Source organism: Alosa pseudoharengus, unplaced genomic scaffold, assembly GCF_046254945.1.
Source record: "Alosa pseudoharengus isolate Yale_2024_CS ecotype anadromous, Long Island Sound unplaced genomic scaffold, YU_APseudo_1.1 YU_APseudo_1.1_scf_2, whole genome shotgun sequence".
NCBI classification, from domain to species: domain Eukaryota; kingdom Metazoa; phylum Chordata; class Actinopteri; order Clupeiformes; family Clupeidae; genus Alosa; species Alosa pseudoharengus.
The window spans coordinates 11,719,312-11,743,908 of record NW_027468663.1 but is presented as its reverse complement, the minus strand read 5'-3'; the positions used below and the strand labels follow the sequence as shown (position 1 = coordinate 11,743,908).

Sequence of the window (24,597 nt, the reverse complement as noted above, 5' to 3'; positions counted from 1 at the left end):
GCATATTAAATTTAGTTTAGTTTGCATGCATTTTTTTTTTTTAACTCATGTCGTAGGCTACGGCCCGGTTAGGAATGTCCTGCGGCCCGGTACCGGGCCGCGGCCCGGTGGTTGGGGACCGCTGGTGTAGGCTACATCAAATAATGGCAAGAATGGTGTTGCTTTAAGGGGAACTGCATTTGCAGCCAGACATAGACTTACTATTGTGAAATGGTTTGCATTGGGTATAAAGCTCTGTGCTCTGTTTTGCAGCTCCACACTGCTACAGCCATGACTGGGACACAGGTGCTGCTAGTGAGCCTCCTTCTCTCCCCCTACGTGCTCTTCAGTGCCAACAGCAGACATGGTGAGATTGTACACTTACAGTTTACGGTTGGCTTTTTAGTAAGTAGTTACAGTACTACATGTATTTTATATTTACTGAAAACAACTAACAGAAGTGTACAGTTTTATAGACTATATCTGATAGATGGGCAACTTTTTTTTATCAACCATTAACTTTATTATGTAAGGGATAAAGTGTCCCAAATTAATGGACGAGGCGAAGGCAAAGAATTCCACGATGCACAGCGGAGTGGAGGTTCCTCTGCTATAGTTACCATACGAAGTTTACAAAGCATTGATATCGAATGACAATATGGAATTTGTTCACCGGATCTACAAAGTCCTGTTATAGAAAAATATTGGGGAAAGAACATTTCTTGTCATAAAATACAATATTCAAACAATTTCACTCAAAGCATGCATATAAAAGTATATCAGGGTAATTGAGTTTTTGCTACTAGTTCCTGCAAGTGCTGATGCACCCATGTCCATTCGTGTTCTGCGGAGTCTGAAGGAAAAATACAAAGACCTTCTCAGAACCATTGAAACGGAGGTGAGCCACACACACACATTCAGCTATGGAGGTAACCAGTTCATGCCTGTAAGATCAGGAAAATTATTTATCTTTCTTTGATATTTTGAAGAGACGAACTGATGGCTCCACAGAGGTAGAGGTAAGCAAAAAGTTCCATGTTCACTTTGCGTGTTCTCATCATCCTAGTTTAGCCAGTTGAGCCTTTATATATTTGTCATGTTTAATCCTTTCAGCAAAACATATTTGTTTTTATATACAGACTACATTTGTTTATGCATGTGTAGGTGAGTATGCATATTGTATCTGCCGTCTTATGTTTACATTCAGGAGCTACATTTGTGAAAGTACACATAGCCAAAAGTTCAGAAATAAACAATCATGTGTCCTTGCATGAACGTAACAAAGTGCACTTAGTGGTGATCACGTCTTGTGCCCCTAATACTCTTTGCTGTAAGGAAATCATTGTTGTGTTGTAAGGTTTGGAAGATGAGATGAAGAACATGAAGGTTGATGTGGAAAAACACAAAGCCAAAAATAACGAACTGGGTATGTGCCATCCATCTAACTTCTCAGAATACACTAGTCTACATAGTGATCTGTACTGAGTCATAATGCCTGTCATATTCCTCATCTTCAGAGGTGGAAAATTTGCATCTTAAGAAGAAGCTCAGGGATGAGGTTGCTTCAAACAGACAAACTGGTTATGAGACAGCGCTTCGCATAGCTGGTGAGTAGTCTAACATCAGCAATCATCCATCCCAAGCAAGGGGCATCATATCAATTGGATCATATTGCACCATGTCGTAGTCATTACATCTTTTTGGAGGTCCTTGATCAATGTCATTTTATATCTGACAGAAATGCAGTTGAAATTAACTGGTTGGATTGATCAAATGGGCTTTAAAACCATCAAGATCTCCAAGTTAAGTGAGTATTTAATCACAAATGCACACATGCACCTGTTTCATTGCTGGTTGGGATGGTCCAATATTTTCTTGTGCCAATAGTGTTCCACCTAAACATGGTGTCCCTCACCTCTCTGTAAAGTCAAGTACCTTTTTAAGAACATATCAGTTGAACACAAAAGCTCAGGTTTTGTAGTAAGAAGGCTCACTCATTTCCAACATTGTGATGAATATCTAACTCTCTTGCTCTCCTTCAGCCCTTGAAGCCTTTTCAAAGTATGTCGAATTCAAAGACCTGGAGATAAAGATTAAAAAAGCCAAAGACTCCAAAACTATTTCTGGTATTCTTCTTCCCTTACGTTTTCAGACAGTGCAATATCATTCATTTCTGCAGTATATTTGTAGATGTATATGTCAAGTGTCCCTGAGACATTTTGGTGCCCTCTTATGTTCTTATGTGTCTGTATCCCAGAGTTTCAAACGCAGTTGGAGAAGAAGAAGAAGGAGCTGAGTGTTGCAGAACAGGAGCTGATAGCCGCAGGGGGCTCCACAGACTTGGGTATCCACACACACATACACACACACACACACACACACACACACACACACACACACACACACACACACACACACACACACACATACACACACACACACACACACACACACACACACTAACACACACACCAGGCGGGTGCTTCTCCTAAAGACTATCTGAGCCATATTCATGGAAAGTCAGGCAGAGGGAGTTAGAACAGTGTGTAAAAACGTGCCACTAGCCCTATTTGAAGTATATTATGTATAAGCAACTAGTTTAAACGTGCCACTAGCCCTATTTGAAGTATATTATGTATAAGCAACTAGTTTATGTATAAGCAACTAGTTTTGCCTTCACCTTCAATCGTTTTGATAATATGGTTGCAGGCTTGCATTTGGCTTGTGTATGGTACAGTAATATGGGCCAACATGAAACAAATAAAGTACCAGTAACTAGTCTCATATGTTATGATATATTTCCAGTGAGCAGCAGGAAAGATCCACTCATGCACAAATAGATATTTTTGACAGTGTAAGTTTTCTGTTTGGACATTTTGTAAATGTGATTGCATGTATGTTTTTATGATTTTTTTCCCTCTTCACTTTTTGCAGTTAAACAAGTGATCAGTCTGCAGGACAAAATTCATGAGTTGGAAAGCAGCGAGGCTGATGAGGATGTATTAGAACAGATAGCTGGTATGTGCTACTGCAGAGAAAATACTTACATCAGTGACAAACGTCTGAGAATGTATATGTATACATAGAAGCTGTCTTCCTCAATAGGAAATTAGCTTTTAAAATAGCCTATTGGCATTACACTGTGACTTATGGAAATTTCTATCGCCATGAATGATTTGTAAGGTTACTGATATTTCTTACATGTAAGGCTTTTGATATATCCTACAGAAAATATAGCAAGTTACAAAGTATGAGTATGTGGTGATATTTGTTTTGTGAGCAGAGTTGAAGAGTCAGCTGGAGAAGAAGCAGGAAGAGCTCAAGAGCAAAGGTGGTAGTGATGAAAGCTCTGCGCTGAGTAAGTGAGAGCACTCCACCAATGAAATGATAGGACAAAATTAATCTTTAGAGAATAGTCTGACAATATACATATATTCTCATTCAGTGTGTTTCCTTTATTTTCATGACTATTTACATTGTAGATTCATCAAAACTATTAATGAACACATATGGAATTATGTACTTAACAAAAAAGTGTGAAAAAACTGAAAACATGTCTTATATTCTAGTTTCTTCAAAGTTGCTATTTTTTTTTATTTAATACCATATTCAGCAAGCCATAACTTGACAAATATTAATTTGTGGGCCAAATAACTTTGCATTCATTCATAGTTTTGACGCCTTCAGTGAGAATCTACAATGTAAATAGTCATGAAAATAAAGAAAACACGTTGAAATTAGAAGGTGTGTCCAAACTTTTGGCCTGTACTGTATAATACCTTTGTTCCTGAGCAGCTGTTAAATTCTGAAATCTGTTTGAAACTGATGAAATTCTTTGTAATGAGAAATGGTCATTCTTGTTTCTTTACTTTATTCACTTTTGCCATAGTTCCAGAAATTGTTGCATCACAAGATGACATTCTGAAAATATACATCAAGATGCAGACTTTGACAGATCAGTCCAAGTCCAAACTTACTGGTGAGTTTCATACCATTCCTGTCAGTGGGTTCTTCATCTCTTCTCAATGGGCACTGGCTCTAGAAAAAAAAAAAAATTGACAACAGTTGTGCAACATTCTGTCAGCTTTAAAGCAAACCGATGTAGCAATTGGTATTTATACCTTTTTTGTCAATTTTCAATGCATTTTAGTAAGGTTCGCTCTATACTATGTTGAACAATCTTTTGCAAAACAAACTTGTTGTGTGTGTGTGTGTGTGTGTGTGTGTGTGTGTGTGTGTGTGTGTGTGTGTGCATGTGTGTGTAACAGAACTGGAAACACAACTGAAAGAGAAAAATCGACAGCTGAATCGACTGCGTGAATCTTCGGATTCCTCCGCATGTAAGTAGCAGCTATATAGCCACTATATAGCAGCCACATTTTGGAACTGAACTGATCTGCGCTATTAACATGAGCCTCAGGTGTCTTTTTTTGCTGGGAAACTGACTTCTCTCATTGTCTCTAAAGCTGCAGATATTGCTAAACTTGAGAAAGAAGTGAGAAAGTTAGAGGGCAAAATGGAAGATGAAAGGAGGGATAAAGCTTCCACGATCAAAGGTATCCCATCACCCTTATTCTGTAATCAAATGTATTTAACAGTATATTTAACTACATGTGAGACTAACAACATGATTATATTGGTGCAGAAGAAACAATCAAATTGTAGGCTTCAAGTATATACACTACCGGTCAAAAGTTTGGTTACATAATTGCAAAATGGTTCTTGACTGTTGTAGAAAGAAATGGCTGATCTTAAATGCAATATCTGCATTGCCCATTATATATATTATCAGCGACCATTCATCCAATGTTCCAAAGGCACATTCTGTTTACTAATCTGATATTATATCAAAAAGTAATAATAATCAAAAAGGCTAACTGAGAAAACATTAGAGAGCCCCTTTTGCAATTACGTAAGCACATAATGTAATCTGAAAACTGCTGCTCTGATTAAAATGTCTATAATGGAGTTGAATGGAACTTTCTAAGTGAACCCCAAACTTTTATTTTACTTTTATTTAGAAATATATATAATATAAATAATATAATATAATATAATTTAAAATATATATATACATTTCTTTCTCTTTGTGTACTGTTGTCATCAGGGCTTGAAAAGGCCTTAAAGGAAAAGAAAGACCTGTTGCAGGGCAAGATCAAGGATCTCCAGGATGACCACAACACTGATTATGACCTTAGTGAGTTTCAAACATAGATTCACAATGAATGAATGATCTAAATCTGATGTGTGATCAGAAAAAAAAAGAGTTCTATTTTCTCAGTCCTGAAGATACTCACACAACAGCTGAGACTGGAGGAGGCCCAGAGTGCATCGTGCTCCGGGCAGCCAGACACAGATCACCTGCTCGCAGGTATGAGGGCACTACGCCTGTGAAGAGGGACCACTGTATTTAGAGGGTTTGAAGGTTTAGGTTGAAAAAAGGAATTGTAAAGCCATTGGCAAAATGTAGCCTTTTTAGAACAGTAATATGGAAGAATATCCCTATTGTACGTAATGATATTTCAAGGTTTCATTTTTAGGCCTTGTGAAACAAAGTGCTTTCCCTGATTGTGAAACCACCCATTTCTTCCTCCAATGATCAGTTCAAGGCTAGTGACTAAATCATGTTCAGATTGTATTAGACAAGATTTGCTTACTAGTAGACATGGGGCAGCCGTGGCCCACTGGTTAGCACTCCGGACCTGTAACCGGAGGGTTGCCGGTTCGAGCCCCGACCAGTGGGAACGGCTGAAGTGCCCTTGAGCAAGGGACCTAACACCTGCTCCCCGAGCGCCGCTGTTGTAGTAGGCAGCTCACTGCGCCGGGATTAGTGTGTGCTTCACCTCACTGTGTGTTCCTTGTGTGCTGAGTGTGTTTCACTAATTCACGGATTGGGATAAATGCGGAGACCACACCCTCACGGGATCAAAAGAGTATATATATACTTATACTTATACATAAACAAAAGAATGCTGTACTTAAAGCCGGTATGATTTCTGTTGAGGATGCAATGATTTGTTTGTGAGACAGGAGTCCAGAGGCGACTGGCAGCCAAAGAGGAAGAGATCCAGAGTCTTGAAGGACAAAACAAAAGTAAGTGGTTGGAACAAAAATCTGGCAGGACTTTTACTTTCTGAAGCCGGGCTTTTACACCTCTGATAATATAATATAATATAATATAATATAATATAATATAATATAATATAATATGAACATAAACAACCTGTCTTTGATTCTTACTCAGGGCTTCAGAAACAACTGGAGGAGAAGTCTGAGCAATTCTCAGGTCTTTCAAACAAGATAAAAGGTGGGACATCTGACTCAACACAGCGGTGATGAAGTTAATGTCAGAACCATGCAATGCAACCATATGCATTATTTATTCACACTTACAGATCCCTTGATGCCATTTTGAACATCTTATGTAGGCATATGTATAGATTTTTAAGACTCTAGTCTAGAGTAGTCAAGTTAAACAAAATCATGCAGTGTTTTTCTTAGTTTGAATGCTTATTTAATATCAATAGCACATTCATATCAGTCTTTATCCATTACTGTAAATTAGGTTTTATGCCTGTGAAAGAAGAAGAATACATAATACATAATGGTTTTGGGGCCCTGTCTTACACCCGGTTCATTGTGGCATCAAGCGCGACGCATGTATTGTTCCTATCTTACACCCAACGCAGTGATGATTTTCTGCCAAACACTCAAGTTCACAAGTTGCCAAATGAACATTGTCAATGAAAAAATACAGTAGGTGTGGTCAGGCACATGATCAAAAATCACTATTTTAACGCCACTGAAAATGATAATGCCACTGACCAAGAAAAAACAAGACTTTGTTTTGTTGTTGCCTATGAGTTCAAATACAAGGCGAGGCTAGAAACGTGTAGGTTTTACTCTGCTTGTCACACACACACACACACATGCTTTAGTAAAGGAAGCTTTAGTGGAATTCTGCTGTCGCATACACGGTCTGACATGCAAGCAGATTCCTTATGCAGAGATGCGCTTGCTAGTCTCAAAAACCAACACGCTGTTTGACTTTGCTCTCCTTGCTCTCAAAGGGAATGGTAAGGGTCAGTCTCATTAGTTTAATGGATGTTACGCCCAAAACACACCCATGTCTAATTAAGAAACATAAGAACAACCCTTTTGACCTATGCGCTTGACGCAGACACAGAGACAATTTTTACCGCTTTTAAGACACATTGCGCTTCAGATTATGCGTTTTAGATCGTTAAAATAGAGCCCTTAATGTGACACTATCTTTTAATTTTGTCCTTATAACTTTCTCAAAGCTGCACAGAAGGAACTCAAGGAGAAGAGTGAACTGCTGGCAGCAACAGAAGAGGAGAAATCAAAACAAAGTGAGTTGTGAATCATTCATCACACAATAAGAGTATAGTATGCAGTATGAGACAATATCTGTAATAAAGTTTCACGTTTAAAGTAGTATAGTATACGTAACTACCCCGTATGCGGCATTTGTTAAGCATTTGTAAGCTATTGCAAAATGCTCTGTTCATCATTTGTAAAGCATTGTCCCTACATTAATTCTCATCAGTAATTTATTTGTAAACACAGTTATGCTTAATGGTTAGCAAATGATTAGTTGTAGTTATTTAAAGTGTCAAGAAACAAGTATCCATTGCTATGAAGGCTGAAAGGGATTTCTGTATCCCAGATAAGACCGTTTTGATGCTACTGTCATTGTTAGTGTCATTTTACGACAGTGCCTTCTTAAAGAATGTGTTTAATTAATCAGAATTGAAGTTGCAAGAGAAGATGGAGGAAAATGCCAAACTGAAAATCAGCATTACAGGTAGGGCACCCCCCCACACACACACCCACACACTCATGCAGGCATGCACACATTTGAACCACAGTTCAATGAATTGTCATCCTAATGTATAGTCCTATCAGACTTTGTTTTGGTTTAACCAAGAACTTGTAAATAACAGATATGTTTTCCTCCTTCCTAACATCTCTCAGTCTTGGAGAAAAGCAAAGCGGAGACAGAAGATAGTTGTGCTTCTCTAAAGGAAAGATACACAGGTCAGGTGATCTTACCTCACCTTACCCTACTTAACTTTGTGACTTCTGTTTTGCGTCATGTTGGTGAATTTTGTATAATAAACCTTTATCATGCAGATTTGAAGACAAAGTTTGAAGAAGACATGACTCAAATAGAAGGCGTTCCTAAACTAAGTATGTAGAAATACCGAAATCCAATATTGAACTTTTTACCTTTAGAATCTTAAAATATATAATGTTGTTTTTCTGCTTATCATTTTTCTCAGTTATCAAGATGAACATGTTGAACAGTGAAATCGAGACCCTCAAGAGGGAGATAGACCGTGAGTCTGGGGACAAGAAAGGTGAGAGTTCAGGAAAGATCCCTCTCAACTGGGGATAGCTTTAAATCATTACACATGCAGGTTTTTTTGTATTCTTGATGTTGACAATACATCTGTATGGCAGAACTGAAGAGAAGACTGGAGAACAAGAAGAAAGAACTAGAGGAGGCAGAGAAAGATCTTGGGAACAGAAGTCCATCTTCCAAAGCCAGTGAGTACACATTTGCCACTCAGGGGCATGGGGGGGCTAGAGTAGCTAGATGGGCAAAGGTGTAAAAGTCCGGATTCAGAAAGTAGTAACACATATTTGCTCCAACCATTCAATAAACCAGGTGATTCAAATTACAATTATCGTTCTTAGGCACAATAACTTGCATTTGAAAAAGTAAATATTTGAACTGTTTTTCTTCAGTCAAAGAGCTTGTTGCTGTAATAAGGGAACGAGTTAAAGAGGAGCCAGAAAACATCCAAGATTATTTAAAACAGATCTCAGGTAAGAAAAGAAAAACATAAAAAGTTGAGAATATAACATGTATCAGACACATCTGTATTTATCTCATTTTAAGTCTTCTTAACCTCCTAACAGACCTGGAGAAGGAGCTGGATGAAAGGATCGCTGCACTGGGTGACAAAGAGGCAGAGAACGTTCAGGCCAGTAAGTTGAGAAACATCTGCTGGCCCTTAAACTACAGTATGCAAACACTGAGGGCCAGATGTACGTACATTTGCGAACGTAGCGTTATCAGCGCCATAGACAGACTGCAGATAGTGAACGCTGTGGTACATGGTATTTATCAAACGTTCACTTCATCGGGTAATCTGCGCCTTTCTCCACCCCCTACAGCAATTTACGAACGTCCACAACTGAACGGTGTAGCCTACATACAAGTGCAGTTAAATGAAGTTAACTGATGACAACATTAAAAAGAATCAAACGTTTAGCAATCATGAAATAATACAATACATGATAATATGTCAACAAGCAGGGAGATAATGAAGATCAGTAATTCTACTCAAAATACTTGTGCACATAGGCTATGGAAGATGGTCAAATCTAGCAAGTAGGAAAGTTTAAGTGGATAACGTGAAAGTGAAAGTAAGACATTTGAATGGAAACTAAAGTTAAGGTTGCTTTTGATATAGTACAAGACGCAACACTGGTGCTCTAAATAGCGATTCTGTTTTTCTGTCTTTGAAAGGTTCTCTTATTGACGCATTTAACCACAATTTGGATTAACACGTGCTTTTACAAGGGGGAAATATTTAGGCACAGAATATACGTGCGCTTTCATGGGCAATTGTTGTACATACCGCGGAATACATAATTAGGCGCTCTTTGGCTTCCCCTCCCATCTCTTTACGGTAAACTCCCACTTTCCCCTTGATTGTTTCTTTTTATGAAACATGCATTTACATGTACTGTATTTGTCCAAATAGCATTTTAAATAATATTTATTTTATCTGCATGTATGTGTTTATTTCTCTCTGTGTGTGTGTGTGTGTTTAAAAAGTACTGGTCTGATTTACTTTAAATTGCCCACACAATGATCAGGATCTGGGCAAGAATATGGATGTAGGAGTTTAGGCTACTTTTTTTACTGACTTTACAAGGGCTAGAGTCTGCAGTCACCTGACTGCTCTTGTTTTGCACTGTTTCAGTGATCAAAATGATGGCACTGCAGGATGAGGTCACCCAAATGAAGAGCAAATTATCCAAGGTCAAAAAGGATACGTCCCAAAGGATTGCTGGTTAGTGCCCTAGGAATGGTATTTGCTATCATGAAATATATACAATATACATTTAGAAGGCTGTTGCAAAAACAGTATAAAAATGACCAAGTGACAACTTTCAGAAAAAGAGAGTGAACTGGAGAGGAAGAGGCAGGAGATTAATCAGATGAAAGCAGCAGACTGTGAAAGGAGTGAGAAAAGGAGTAAGTACAACTCAGATTGACAGTTATTCCCATCACAAAGAAAAACATGTGAATACATTTTGCATTCTAATGCCTTTCCTGTTTCCAGAGGAAGAGATTGCCACTTTGGAGAGAGAAGCCAGAGAGCTGGAGGCCCAATTAAAGCGTCTGAAAGACTCCGCTCAGAGAGATATTGCAGGTGAATAGTTGTACTGTAATAACACATCGAATAAGGTGTTTACTGTATAGTGAAAAGTATTTCAACTGTGGGTGGGAACTTCAGTCACCATACATGGTCATGTTTTGGCATGGTTAATTAGGCTAATGTTCTAACTGCTGCTAATTATGTGCTTAGCTTTGGAAAAGCGTCTGAAGGAGAGGGAGCGGGATCTTAAAGCCAACACTGAGAAACTACAGAGTGTGGATGAGAAGAACGGAGAGCTACGTAATATAAACATTACATCAATAACATGAGCAGACTACAGCAGGAGTACTATGGACTGCACTGCAATGCACAGCATATGCATAGAACTCATATTTTCGATCACTGAACAGTATGCAGTGATTGAAAATAATCCTATTTTGTTTTGGCTCTTCAGTTGCAAAGACCATTAAAATGCAAGATGAAATGAATGCTCTAATGAATGGAGAGAAAGACCTAAAACAAAGGACTGCTGATGAAATTTCTGGTAATAACACATTAGTTTCTTCTGTTTATACTTTAAAATAGATAGTTTGTAAACCTGTAATGGAAAGATGATGATTATCTTTTCAGATCTCAAGTCACAACTTCAAGTAAAGGAACAAGTCATTACTACATTAAAAGCAGCGAACAAAGGTAAATAATGTGAGGTGCTTATTCTTGTAGGTACTACCAAATGCTGAAAATAATCTCTAGTCTTTTAAATGTCCTGGATGTACTGTAACCTTACTTTTTCGATTAAAGGTGATGTGTGAAGGCACCTGCTTATGGAGAACAGCTTACAGTCATAATTGATATTGACCTCAGTGCCATACATTGACATTCCCATAATATATTTTCCAAAATATTATTTTTCTTCAGACCTGATGAGTAGTGCTGAGGAGGCTAAAGAATGTGCTGTTTTGAAAACAAGGAATGAAGGTGAGGCTCCTTTTGTGACAGACATAGTTTATGCCTGTCTTATTATCACAGTCTGATGCTTACTCAGAGATTGGGAAGTAACAGTATCTAAAGATCACAACATTCAGAGACATGTCACAACATATGATAAAAGACGCATTAGCTCCAAAGACAGATGTGCTCAACATGTTCAACAAACATTGAATCAGTATTCAGCCTATTGTAAGCACTGCCTTCAGCAGTTTGTTTGTCTTCTTGAGACTTAAAGGAACAGTCTATGAATCTGATACAGTGCACTTTTGGTCAAATTCAGCAGAATAATCTTTTGGTTTCCCACTCGTGTCACGCTGTTCGCCAACAGCAACATCCATTTTCTTTGTTTTCAAGTAGCAGGGAATTCACACCGAACCGTTGCAACTCTGCCATCAATCATTATGTTAAGCCCGCCTACCAACTCTATACACGATGTGATTGGCCTTATCGAAGTTTAATTTTTCCAGCTCACAAGCCAACGGAGAGTTGCTACCACCGACTACTGCTGCTACTGCCGCTAGGGTGCGTCTAGATTTTTATGCTAGGATGGAGTAGGAGATGGAGACAAATTGACAAGCGTGATTTATTTTTGCAGAGAGAATGTGCAGGACTGAGCGGCGGTCATATTTTGTATCGCTTTGCAGTACATCTAGTTTCTTAATTTGTGTGTAAAGCTGACAGTTCAAAGTTACAATACATGCATCTATTCAATATTTTTTTCAGTCACTGTAACCTTCAAAATATTTTGTTTTTTATTTAGATCTACAACGGGAACTGGGCAAGAAAGATAAGGATCTCTCCAAAATGCAAAAAGAAAGAGATGAAGCCCTATCCTCACAGAAGGAAGCAGAGGATGATCTTAAAAAACTGAAACAGACATCAGCTGGTGAGATCAAAGGACCTAGGCCATGTTAAGCACCAGGCCTCTAACTCTTCAACAAGTTCAACTTCAACTACAACAATGTAGCCTACATTGTCTGAGAGTTTCAAGATTTTAAGAAATTGTTTTCTCTTTTTCTGTCTTTATGTTACAGCTTTGGAGAATGAGAAAAACAACTTGCAGGATTCCTTGAATATAAAAGAAAAAGAGAACCAGAGTCTTAAAGACAAAGTTGAAGGTAAGCTACAACACGTCAGTGCCAAAAACATTACTGATGATAGTTTATACAGTGTATATACAATAATCAACCACACTGTCGTTGAACAGTATTTCTTGTGATAGGGAAGATATACTCAGTTGATATCCTCTCTTTTTCATTTGCATCCTAAACCTACAGACGCTAAACCTACAGATTGTTTTGAATTGTACTGTAGTTTGTCTTGTGAAATGAATCTTACATTGTCATATAAAAGCTAATATATTCAGCATTGACTGTTGACAAAATTCACCATCAAAATTCAAATTCCATTAAAGGAATTATCCGGAGTAAAATGCACTTTGGGAGTTTGTGCAGATTGGGAGAACATACGTTGAGTTGACATCAAAATCATGTCATTCGGCTGGCATCTTTAGGGGAAAGTCCGTAGGAGTCGATTGCATCACGTCGTTGCACAACATCACGTCACGTAACATTTCAAAATTCCAACCTGTTAGTAAGCTAGGGTTTGCTGTTGCATACAACTTCATTTCAATTTCGAAAGAAATACTGGACTATGTTTTTTTTTTTTTAAACGGCGACGAAATTGTGAATTTCCAGAGCGTGTTACTCCACACTCGGCAATCGACTCCTACGGACTTGTCCCTAAAGATGCCAGCTGCAGCAGCAACATTTCCGGAAAGGTACTGGCTTGGTGAAATTCATTCTGGACTCTCTATCCGACCACATAAAGACCTCAGGATACTTCGGTTTGGCTTTAGGGACCCTCTACTCACTACCACGTAAGTGTAATGTTGTTTGGAACTGTAGAAGAGGTATAAAAATAGCGTTTTGTAGCGGCAAAATGACATGCCCTGGTCACTTCCAGGCTAACGAGTTTTGACTAAAAACGGTAAAATCGAACTTTCTCAAAACACATCCGAATGACATGATTTTGATGTCAACTCAACGTATGTACTCCCAATCATCCGTAAATTGATCTAAAGTGCATTTTACTCTGGATAATTCCTTTAATATTCAGAATTCAGCATGGAATGGAATGGGATTGAATGTATATATATATATATATATATATATATTTTTTTTTTTTTTTTTTTTTTTTTAAACCCAATATAGATTTTGAGAAGATGAAAAAAAAAGATGAAGAAAATGCAGTACACATTGGTAAGTCTTCCAATATTACTGCAAGTGAATACATACACTTTGTGTATTAAGCAGGAGTGCGTTTCAATTTACGTCGCAATCTCGGTAGAACCATCGTTCAAGGATTTGGTGTTTCTAGAAAGGGTAGTTCCAACGATCGATCACAAATATGGTCAGAAAGTTTGGTGGTTGGAAGGACAGGTCGAGAGTAAGCTAGTTGTTGATTGTTCATGGATATTTGTGGTTGTCAACTTTTAATTGCAACAATTTGACAAGATTGACTCTCTGTATGCATACCTGAACACCCTCCAACTGAGTATTCTGAGTATTTCACTTATAACATTTTCAATTTACATTCATTTACCTTGAGTGCAGTGGTGTAATGACAGAAATTACAATGGAGGTCAGACACAACATCCAGTCATTCACAACTGCATGTGAGCAGAGGCTTTAATTAAGAACATTTTCTTACATTCATTATACTTTGGCAGAACATTCTCAATAATGTATGACGTAGCTCTATAGATGCTCTAGTAAAAGTGTAGGACTAATTTTTATCCCTCAACTCATTAACACTGTGTTTTGAATGACAGAATTGTTTTCGACCAAACAAGAGCGCTTTAGACACGATTGTAACTAGGTTGTTTGTGTGAAAGTTGCGTTGTACCACGGTGGTTTAGCAACAACAAAGGTAGGCTAGTTTTACTAGAAATGCACCCCTGATTAGCAAAGTACTCACTGCTGATTGGTCAGTTGAGAGATTCAGCTGCTGACCTAGGGTGCATTTCTAGAAAAGTAATCGTCCATCGTTGCTAAACCAAGGTGGTACAACGAATCTTTCGCTCAAACAACAACCTAGGTAAAACTGAATCTAGAAAGTTACGTCGTTCAGAAATCTGTCCAGTGTTAATGACATCATGCTATAGGTTGGTTGGATGGTTAAAAAAAGTCCTCTGAAGTTCGCCTACAAAAATCTACCATCTTTTCCCATATAAGGAGATCCGGTATCTTAAGATTTTTCCTATTGGAAAATAACATGGGTATTTGGAATTATCACACTTATTAAACTCTCGCGGGGACGACGAAATCGGAAATGCAAACGTTTTGCTCTACACACGTACTTTTGTCCTCTGCCCTCGAGTGGATCCTACTGTGATCTCTGGTAGGCCTACGTGAAGATGGCACACTTTGAGTTTTGCTACCCCAGAGCTAACTTGCAATGCAACTTGCAATTAAGTTAGTTAGCAAATTAGCTCTGAGGTAGCAAAAATCCAAGTTTGCCATCTTAACGTACCGGAGATCACAGTACCCACTCTATGGCAGAGGCAGTGTGTTCAGGAAAACGTCTGCATTTCAGACTTTTTCGTCCCCGCTAGAGTTTAACAGGTGCGATAATTCAAAATCTCCATTTTAATTTTCCCATTGGAAAAATGGACAGATACCGGATCTCAAAGATGGCAGCTTTTTTGTAGGCGAACTTCAGAGGTCTATTATTAGTCCAATATTTTCTTAATTATGCAGCCTCTGCTCACGCGCAGGTGTGATTGAGTGGATATTGTGGACACTTAGTCCAGTCATTTTAAGCCAAAATAGGGGTCAACGTTGAACAAATTGCAACAGAAGAAAACTTAACTGATTTTGTATCCTCAATATGTCCTGAGTAAGGGAAAAAAGCCCCGAAGAATCCCAATGGGGGAAAGTTTAGAAAAAGACCTAAATCATCATGTAGCCTAACATGAACATATCTCTCTCTCTCTCTCTCTCTCGGCAGGCGCGCGCGCACAAACACACACACATTGACACAGATGTGTTCAATCGGTTTAAACCCTTGATATCTGTCTGTTGTCTAAACTTTACATTTTTATGAACTGAACCAGAAATCTGTTTAATAAAAGAAAGTTGAAAATTATCATTATAGCATGCATCCACGAACTTAACAAAACTGCATCTGTCAAGAAAGTTAAAAGTATCATTACATGCATTCACAAACTTAACAAAAATGCATCTGTAGACGATCCAGTTTGATTTAGGTTAGCTGTTTGGCTGCACTGTGTAAAAAGAGAATGGAATCCACCGTTCCAGGATTTAATCTTTTTCGACGCGCCTCCAGCACCTGACCAGCTGAGCTGAAAGCGCGCTCACTTGATGCGCTTGTTGCGGGAATGCAGGTTGCAGCGTGCCCTCTGTCTCTGTGTGAGAGGGGAAGAGAAGATGGAAGGTCTTGTAGACTAGTCATATCTTAACCTGTTTTATGCAGTTAAGAGAGATTGCAAGTGTCAAGATTTCAGGAAGGAGGACCCAAATGCACGACCAGTGAAGCAAGACTTGAATTAATCCAGACTTTACTCAGACACATACATACTGTAATCACTTAGTCTAGAAGAAACAGAAATCACGATCCGACAAAGACACAAAGCCAACACAGAACCCAAATACACAGAACAATACGCCTATGTCACAGTTCCGGGTTTCGAACGTTCGAATCAATGTAGCAGTGTACCGTCGCTTCCTGTTTACATCAGGTGATCAGACGCAACATGGCCGCCTCCTGTCGCCGGTGTTATTGTAGTGTACCTGGCTGCTCTACCTCAAAACAACGACAACCTTACCTCAGTTTTCATGATTTCCCAAAAGACGAAACCCTCCGGAAAACATGGGTGAGGTTAATAAGAAGGGACGAGGGCCCATCGTTTAACATACTTCGTGGAAGCACTTACGTCTGCAGCTTACATTTTGATAGTGAGCTTATCCCTGTATCCAAGTGCGGCAGAAAACGCCTGAAACCTGGTGCCACACCACAGAGATTTGCTTGGAATAACTGGGGGTTAGATCGGGTGTCTCGGCAGTCCGTTTTCGACCGGCTCAGTGCACGTCTTGAGGCCGAGGGTGCGTCTAACGTTAGCGAAAGTTCTGCTGAGGAAGAAGTCCGCCGACCTAGCACTACCCTTATGGAGGAACTCCCCATGGGTCACACTTCTGACAACGCTGTTCAACTGGATGCTGCTGCTGCGGCTAACACTATAAGGGAGCTGGAGGCTAAGGTACAACAGTTGGAGAGTCAGCTGAGTGACCTATCCTGTAGGCCTACACTGCACACACTACACATCAACAGGTACTGTGCGACTGACTACGAGTTTCGCTTCTATACTCGCTTTTCATCAGAGAGAGTGTTTTTGCTGTTTTGGGAGTCAGTTGCCCCTTCAGCATCCAGATTGGTGTACTGGAGTAGAGCACAAAGGGCTAGTGATGTCACCACATTAGAAAAACCAAGTCCAAACCGAAAACTGGCTCTGATGGATGAGCTGTTTTTGTTCTGCTGTCGTGTTGCAGTCGGTCTGAAAGAGAAGGTGTTAGCTGACATGTTTGGCATCAGCACTACAACAGTCAGCAGGGTTCTCATCACTTGGACCAACTACTTATACCTTGTCTTGGGGTCTTTACCAACCTGGATGTCAAGAGAACAAGTACAAGCTACAATGCCAGCAAAGTTCAGACAGTACTGTGCAAATGTCAGAGTCATTCTGGACTGTACAGAGATCAGATGTGAATCACCATCATCACTTACACTGCAGTCTGAGACATTTTCCTCCTACAAGAACCACACCACTTTCAAAGGTCTCATTGGTGTTGCCCCGTGTGGTGTTATCACATTCATTTCAAAGCTTTATACAGGATCAATATCTGACCGAGAAATAACCAGACAATCTGGAATCCTCAAGCAGCTGGAACCTGGAGACGCATGCATGGCTGATAAAGGCTTTGTCATTGATCAGATGCTGTCTGATGTCGGAGCGAGTCTTATTATTCCACCATTCAAAAGAGGTACCTGCTTCAGCAAAGACGACACTGAGAAAACACAAAGCATTGCTCGGCTCAGAATCCTGGTTGAGAGGGCTATCAGGCGAGTAAAGGAATATCACATCTGGGACACCGCCATCCCTCTGACCCTTTCAGGTTCTGTCAATCAGCTGTGGACAATCTGCTGCTTACTGTCCAACTTCCGAGGCCCTCTGGATGTGAAAGGTGATGTACCAGTGTGAAAAGCCTTAGCCTTATAGTTAAGAATGATGAATGCCCAGAGAATATATTTTACACATGTGTTTATTTTATAGTTTATGCATTACATTTTATAAAAACACAGAATATAATACAATTTATACATACAATTAAATATAAATACAATTAAATGTTATATGTGTTATTACATACAATTATAGACATAGAATAGATTAAATCTTATTATACTAGTATAATTCTCTATATTAATTATTAATAATGCATATTACCATATGAATATGTATACTATATGACACTTATATTAGAATACAATATTGTAAATAGTATTATTATTATAGAATATTGTACATTTTAACATTGTGAATATCATACTATTGTAAATTATTATTATACTATATAATAATTCTATACTATATTATTATACTATATTATTGTAAAATTGAAATGATATAATATTGTGTATTTTTAGATATAATAACATGTTCCCCTGTTTGGGGGTGGGAGTTGGGAAACCACCAGCATGTTCATGGTGAACATGTCCCTTATAATAAAAAATAAAACAGATATAATAAATACTTTAAACAGCGGAGTGTCTTGATGTGCCTATGTCTAGGGAGGGGGTGAGTGGGTGGGGAGGGAGGGGGGGGGAACTCTATGTGGCTTTCATTTTCAGATAGGTTTCCATGTATGTGTTGAAAAACAACAGGTCAAGTTTATTCTTCATCTCCATGATCAGTGTCTCATCAAGCCAAATTCGCTCCACTGTGAGGTCAGTTTTTGTGGATGTAATGAAATCGCACCATGACAAGCCAGTTATGGCTAGCTGACCCTGGACTTGCCAGAAGTATTTGTGATTTCTTCTCAGTTTAGCCTGACCACCAATGAATCTAAGATGTGCAACATCTGTGACACTGTCAACATTTGGGCATTTGACTTCAGCTAGCCCAAAAGGGGGATTTGCTGCTGGGTCATACACCTTGGCATCAGGGCTGGCACCAAGATATGGCGCATCAGTGTGTAAAACAAAACCAGAGGAATACACATTAACATTGCATTGGTCACTGTACTGTAACAACACCTCTGGCTCAAGGTCAATGCCCCTCTTCATGTGCAGTGTTTGCCGTACCCCCCTCAGAATCCTGATTGCTAAAGCCTGACTGGATGCCTCCCCTTTCACACTGCATGCTTCCCCAAATCTGCTTGCCGTTAAGCGGGGCTGCCGAACTTCCTTCCACAGAGGACTTTGTGACTGCCCCCTTGTTTTCTCCTCAATGACACATGCCAATTCACGAGTGACCTCTAAACTCTCTAGATGATAAAACTGTTCATAAGTGGGAACAAATTGCAGATGGCGTTCTAATTTAGAGCTAATCAATGGAAGTTGTGGAAATAAAGGAGCATCGGGATGCTTAATCACTTCATTTGTTTGTACTGGTGGGCACTGATAAGATAGAACTGAACCTTTAGGGACTGGCCCAAATTTAGAGTCCACAAATGTCATGCAGGAGAGGCCACATAAGATCTTACAAATTCCCGGCTGTGGTTGGATCTCTCGTAACTGTTCTCCAATTGACAGGACTGCTGGATCAGGAAGGGGTCCTAAAAGCACACATATCAGAGAAACGTCATTACTGACTAGTCACTGTGTAGGACATATGGTACTTTGCTATTATCTGTAACAATTTGATGTCTTTCAACTTGAATAATTGGTAGTGAAACTGAACCACAGCTATGGTGATAATCACTAACAATTCCACTAATGCAGTGTTACTCATTGCGCGGCTCGTCAGGCTATAATTGGTGGCTCGCATGGTAGCTTTGGCGAGATTTCGCCAAATTTGGTTTTACTCATTTTGAGTAGGCATAAACTGTTTGCCAAAGGCCATCATCTCTGGCCCCAACTTGAGAAAACAAAACTAGGCTCGGATTTAGCCTAGTCTACTGTATGACTTCAACGAGGTGATCTTTAGTTTCGTTCTGCTTACAGTATCTCACTGCCACTGCAATGCCTTTGAATGCAATCCACTGCCCCGTTTACAAATGCTACAGCGGACTTAAACTGCCACCTTGTGGTGATAAGTTGTAATACATTTCACGCAGCTGCATAGATCACGTAAAGCGCGAATGAAGTGGCCACTTCTAAATGGGACCCACTGTATGTGGTAACAGTCAATTATTTTTTTCAAATGTGCTTAATATACATACGATACTGCACTACAAAAACGCAAACATCTGAATTATACTTCCCCCTTCACCCAAATACAGTAATGAAGGTGAAAGGAAGTTATTAAGCCTTAATGGTGCTTCCTAAAGGGGGTATTGTCAAACCTGCTACTACTAATACTAAAAATACAGCATGAAGAAAGTCAAGGACATGCATGCCAGCTTCCGCTCATCCCAGTATTAAAGTAAATCTGGTCTTAAATGAAAATGTATTGGCTGTCATATGTGGCTCGTGAAAAAAATAGTGAGGATCACTGTACTAACGCATACCTGGGTAAGCTGGATAAAGTGTAGATTTCACACTGCTTCGTCCTGGTGCCCTTGGCTTTGGCTTTCGCACCACAAGTTCATCGGTAGGCTCTGGACAAATCCCCTAGATCACATTGATTTTTACACAAATAATATACAGTTGTAAGTTTAAAAGTGATGACAAAAACATATGCAAGTCACAATGTAAGTATACATTTTCAGAAGGCAGCAAAACCTGTTGCAGTCATAATACCTGTGTTCTGGGTCTGTGCCAGGTCTGAAGCATACTAGTGCATGAAAGTGGTGGTGGCACAGTTTTGAACCCCATGGTGCTGTAATGGGCAGTTTGAAAAAGCAGTGCAACCACATGGTTACATAAAGCCTGGCCAGCAACACATGAACAGGAGAAGCCTCTCAATACCACCGGTGTCCCAACAGCATGTAGTGCCACCTATAAAAGGAGGACAAGCACTTTAGAGGAAGTTTACAAAATAAGCAGAGGTAGAAAAGTCCAGCTTTAAAAAAGAAAACGTCCTTCTATGTATTTCTTATACCCATGAGGTGTTATTTAGCTAAGTCTACATTAAACCTAGACATAAATTAACCTGGCCAAAAAGTTGTGCTAATTATGAATATGTTAATGGTTATAACAGATACAGCATGTTTACTTCTTGAAGCCAGACATTTACACCACTGACAGAAGATTTCAGCATTTACTGAACACAAAAACTGAAAACATCTGCAACAACAGATAAACAAATGAACTTGAACTTATGTAGGTCCGAGACCACATCCTAGTCACTACTAGGCTACTCTTTAGCCTATGTGATATTTTGAAAATGCATAGTTGTCTGGGACATTAGAAATCTACTAAAATCCATCAGTGCCCAATGCCCATGAAGACCACTGGTCAAATGATGTAGCCCAGAGAGTAACGTTATAGCAAAGCTTGTTGATGTAGTTAATAGTGACCAGGGTATGATTTCGGACTCAAGCCTTAACTTCCTAAACACTGTAACCTGAAGTGTATGCGGTTCCTCGCTCTTTCTCATAGACCGGTAGCAGTTCGCTTGTACTACCACCTCCTCATTGACTAAATCTGACACTGTAGTGAAGGGGAAGATTATCACAGTTTATTGAACATAATAAGTCTTGACTTAACGTTATTCTAATGCTTCTTAACTACAGCCAAAGTACATCACAGACAAACTGTTAAAATACTGAATGTATCGACAACTTAGTTAACGTAATGCGTTAAGTTAAGCTAGCATGCTAATTAACATTGACATTAACGTCAGCTGATGAAACTCACTTACCTTTATAATTGATGATGTATTGTTCAAAAAACAACTTATAGCCTTTATTCAACTTTGACGTTTTCACTTGTGAATGTTCATTCACAAGTCGCACGACGTCTTCTTGCCCAAATTTCGGCAAACTTTTCAGTGAGGTAGACCACAGGTGAACACTCGCCATAATTAAAGGGACACCAGGCAAGCCTGATGCTTTTTCTCTACGAAACTCCCTCTCGCTCGGTCTGAAGCTCTTTTCCTTTTCTTTGCATTTCCGTCAAGGGTTTTCGCTGCTTCTTCGCCGGCTCTGCCATTATACACACGTTTGCAACAATCTCTAGCGTTTCGTTAGCCTGCCTCTGTGCTGTAAACTGATCCTGCTTCGGTCGGCGGGTACAATACACTGAACTTGCAAGCGGGATATTCTTCCTACAGGCAGTAGGGGCGGGCGAGAGAGTCTTCATTCGCCCTGTAACGAGTCATTTAACCATACCGACTTACGAAGATGAGTAATTAACACGAAAACGTTGCCTGGTGTCCCTTAGTTTGTTAGTTAGTTTGACTCTACCGGAAAGGGCGGCACACTGCTTCACTGGTACTTCCGACGTTCTATTGTGTCGAGATAAAGGTCTATTAAGCAGATAACCAATGACAGAGCAGATAATCAGTGAAGACAGGTGAGCAAACAATTAATGAAATGACAGAGACAAAAGGGATCAGGTGAGAACAGAAAATGGAGGGAACAAGCAGAGACAGGAAGCAAAGACCAAATAAGGAGAGGGGTGGAGACAACACATGACTGATAATAGAGCACATGGTCATACAAAACACAACAGAAATCAGGAGCAATACACAAAATAGCCAGCAGGGTGGCCAGTGGGCACAAGTCCTGGCTGAAATCATGACAGCAAGGAGGTTTGTTGCACTTGTTCTGTAGCCTACATTATAACTAAGTGAGAACTTTGTGAGAAGAAGTGCTTTATCAAATTTTGACCCGCCCCGCCCGCACCCACGATATTTTCTGATCAAGCTTACCCGCCCCCGCCCGACCCGTGGGTAACGGGTTGACCCACGCAACACTAGTGGACACAGTTGCGTCTAACCACCATTGCACTCCCTTGGACAAAGTGAATGAATGTACATTTAAAAAACATTATGATAAGTGAAATACTTAGTTGAGGGTGTTCAGAGGGTATAGAGGGTCAATCTAGTCAAACTAATGCAATTAAAACGTTAACAACCGCAAAATATCCATGAACAATGGATGTGTATTCTCAACCTGTCATTCCAACTACCTAACATTTTGCGATTGATTGATGGAACTACCCTTTTTAGGAACACCAAATCCATGAACGACGGTTCTAACCACCAAGATTGCAATGGAGGTTATCCAACGTTTCTAGAAACACACCACTTGTACATCAAGCCACCCCAGTCACCTGTAATCAGCCAGATAGCAAAGATGCACTTTAATGTGAACTATAATGTTACACCAATAACAATATTGCAGTAATTTCAAAATAACCATCTGTTAAATGATTGGTTTCTTAAGTGGTCACATACAGTAGCATAATTTTCAGCTCACTTTGTACTGTATTAGGTAGGCCTAATATTATGGTGACTCCTGATAACCATGTTGCATACTTGGTAAATGTCCTTATCTTGTTCTTTTCTCTTACCATATTCACAGCTCAGCCAGCCATAGACCCTGACACAGCTCACCCAAAACTGCAGCTGTCGCACAGTAACTCTGAAATGAAACTCCTAGAGACAGCACTCAATGTGCCAGAAGGCCCAGCACGCTACAATCGTGTTATAGGGGCTCTGGCTAGCACTGGGTTTGATAAAGGCAGGCAGTACTGGGAGGTTGGTGTGGCTGGAAAACCTTGTTACACCTTAGGGGTAGCTGGTGAAACTGCTCCAAGAGAAGGAGCCATAACGTTTGACCCCAAGAATCAGTACTGGACCCTGATGTTGACAAGAACTGATATTCTCAGTACAGCTCAAAGAAAGAAAACTAAGCTGAGAGAGGTGGGGCAAGCCAAGCCAAGAAAGATTGGAGTGCTGATAGATTTCAAAAAGAAAGAAATTGCCTTTTATGACGCAGGGGCTAAAGCTCTCTTGCACACATTCAGTAACATAGAAGTTAAGTCAAAGCTCTTTCCCTTTATGAGCACATGTGAGGACACTGAGGAGGGTTCACCTCCAATGGTGTTTAATGCAGTCGCCTCTGTTGATTGGCTGAAGTCTTAAAAGGTACCTTCTTAAAATGGCTTCCCACTGTTTCCAATGTTGAATCTCTGCATCTGTTTTGTTTTAATGCTCAACTGCCAATTACATCACATTGTGTGCACAAGATCATACATTAAAGCAATATTATATTAAAGCAATCTTGGTTTTCAAAGCTTTAATTTGTATACCTTCATCACAGAAGGGAATATTGAGATCTTCCCATGAAACTATTAATGAATATTGAGAACTTCCCTTTTTATTCCCTTCCCCATTTCTTTTTTCATCATTTGTTCTTTTTTTTGTTTGTTTATTTTATTGTTTTTATGTTATTTAGTATTTTAGTTATTTAGTAACACCCTCAAATTTGCTTTGGTTGTCATGTGAAGAGAAGATAAACACATTATATTATTTACATACTTTTATGGTTTGAAACCATTAGCACAAAAGGACCACACAAACCAGCTTCCACAAAACAGTGGCACCAAATATCAACAATAACAATATCAGTTCAAGCTGTGCTGTGTGGTGGTCTCGTGTGGTTGTTAGATTGCTAATTTTAGACGTTTTTTTTTTATGCGTTAATATTAAACATGTAGTTCTAAAGTCTTCTGCAGAAAACACTGGCAGATGATCAAGATGCCAGACAGTGGAAATGCATTTGACTGAAAACTGGATAGTCTGAATGGCAATCCACACCCACACATTCTTAATCATAGGCCTACACACATCAATTTTTTAGGTAACAGTAAGAAGAAACAGTTCCCTTTCTCAATGAAGACATCATGAAGTTCCTTTTTTGGGTTTGGTGTTACAGTATACCCTAATATGGAAGGGTAGGCTTCTGCAAAAAACAATGTTGTTGGCGATTTAAACTATCTAGTGGATGTTTTTAATAGGCTAAGCAATAGAGGCTTAATATGGCCCGTCCTAAATTTATTTGCCCTACTTCCAACT

At 39.4% G+C, this 24,597-nt stretch overlaps 1 protein-coding gene and 1 long non-coding RNA gene across 2 annotated transcripts; one reads left to right on the top strand and one right to left on the bottom strand.

Moving 5' to 3' along the window:
- The first annotated feature begins 270 nt into the window (after positions 1–270).
- Positions 271–23,795, top strand: LOC143133844 (uncharacterized). Its single transcript, XM_076293749.1, has 37 exons — positions 271–346; positions 786–877; positions 969–998; positions 1,119–1,143; positions 1,337–1,405; positions 1,497–1,586; positions 1,718–1,786; positions 2,022–2,105; positions 2,237–2,323; positions 2,914–2,997; positions 3,263–3,337; positions 3,869–3,958; positions 4,248–4,319; positions 4,446–4,535; positions 5,087–5,176; positions 5,261–5,350; positions 6,010–6,072; positions 6,224–6,286; positions 7,284–7,352; positions 7,751–7,807; positions 7,978–8,040; positions 8,137–8,193; positions 8,286–8,363; positions 8,467–8,553; positions 8,755–8,835; positions 8,929–8,997; positions 10,002–10,091; positions 10,196–10,276; positions 10,365–10,454; positions 10,611–10,700; positions 10,855–10,944; positions 11,031–11,093; positions 11,319–11,378; positions 12,151–12,276; positions 12,425–12,508; positions 13,604–13,651; positions 23,102–23,795. Exons 1-37 carry the CDS (start codon positions 271–273, stop codon positions 23,662–23,664), a joined length of 3,285 nt encoding a protein of 1,094 aa, XP_076149864.1. The 3' UTR covers positions 23,665–23,795.
- LOC143135044 (uncharacterized) lies at positions 18,745–22,009 on the bottom strand. The gene is made up of 3 exons (XR_012988773.1): positions 20,373–22,009; positions 20,141–20,243; positions 18,745–19,246 (listed from the first exon to the last, which is right to left on the bottom strand). It is a non-coding gene; the product is annotated as an uncharacterized LOC143135044 (long non-coding RNA).
- Positions 23,796–24,597: the final 802 nt, after the last annotated feature.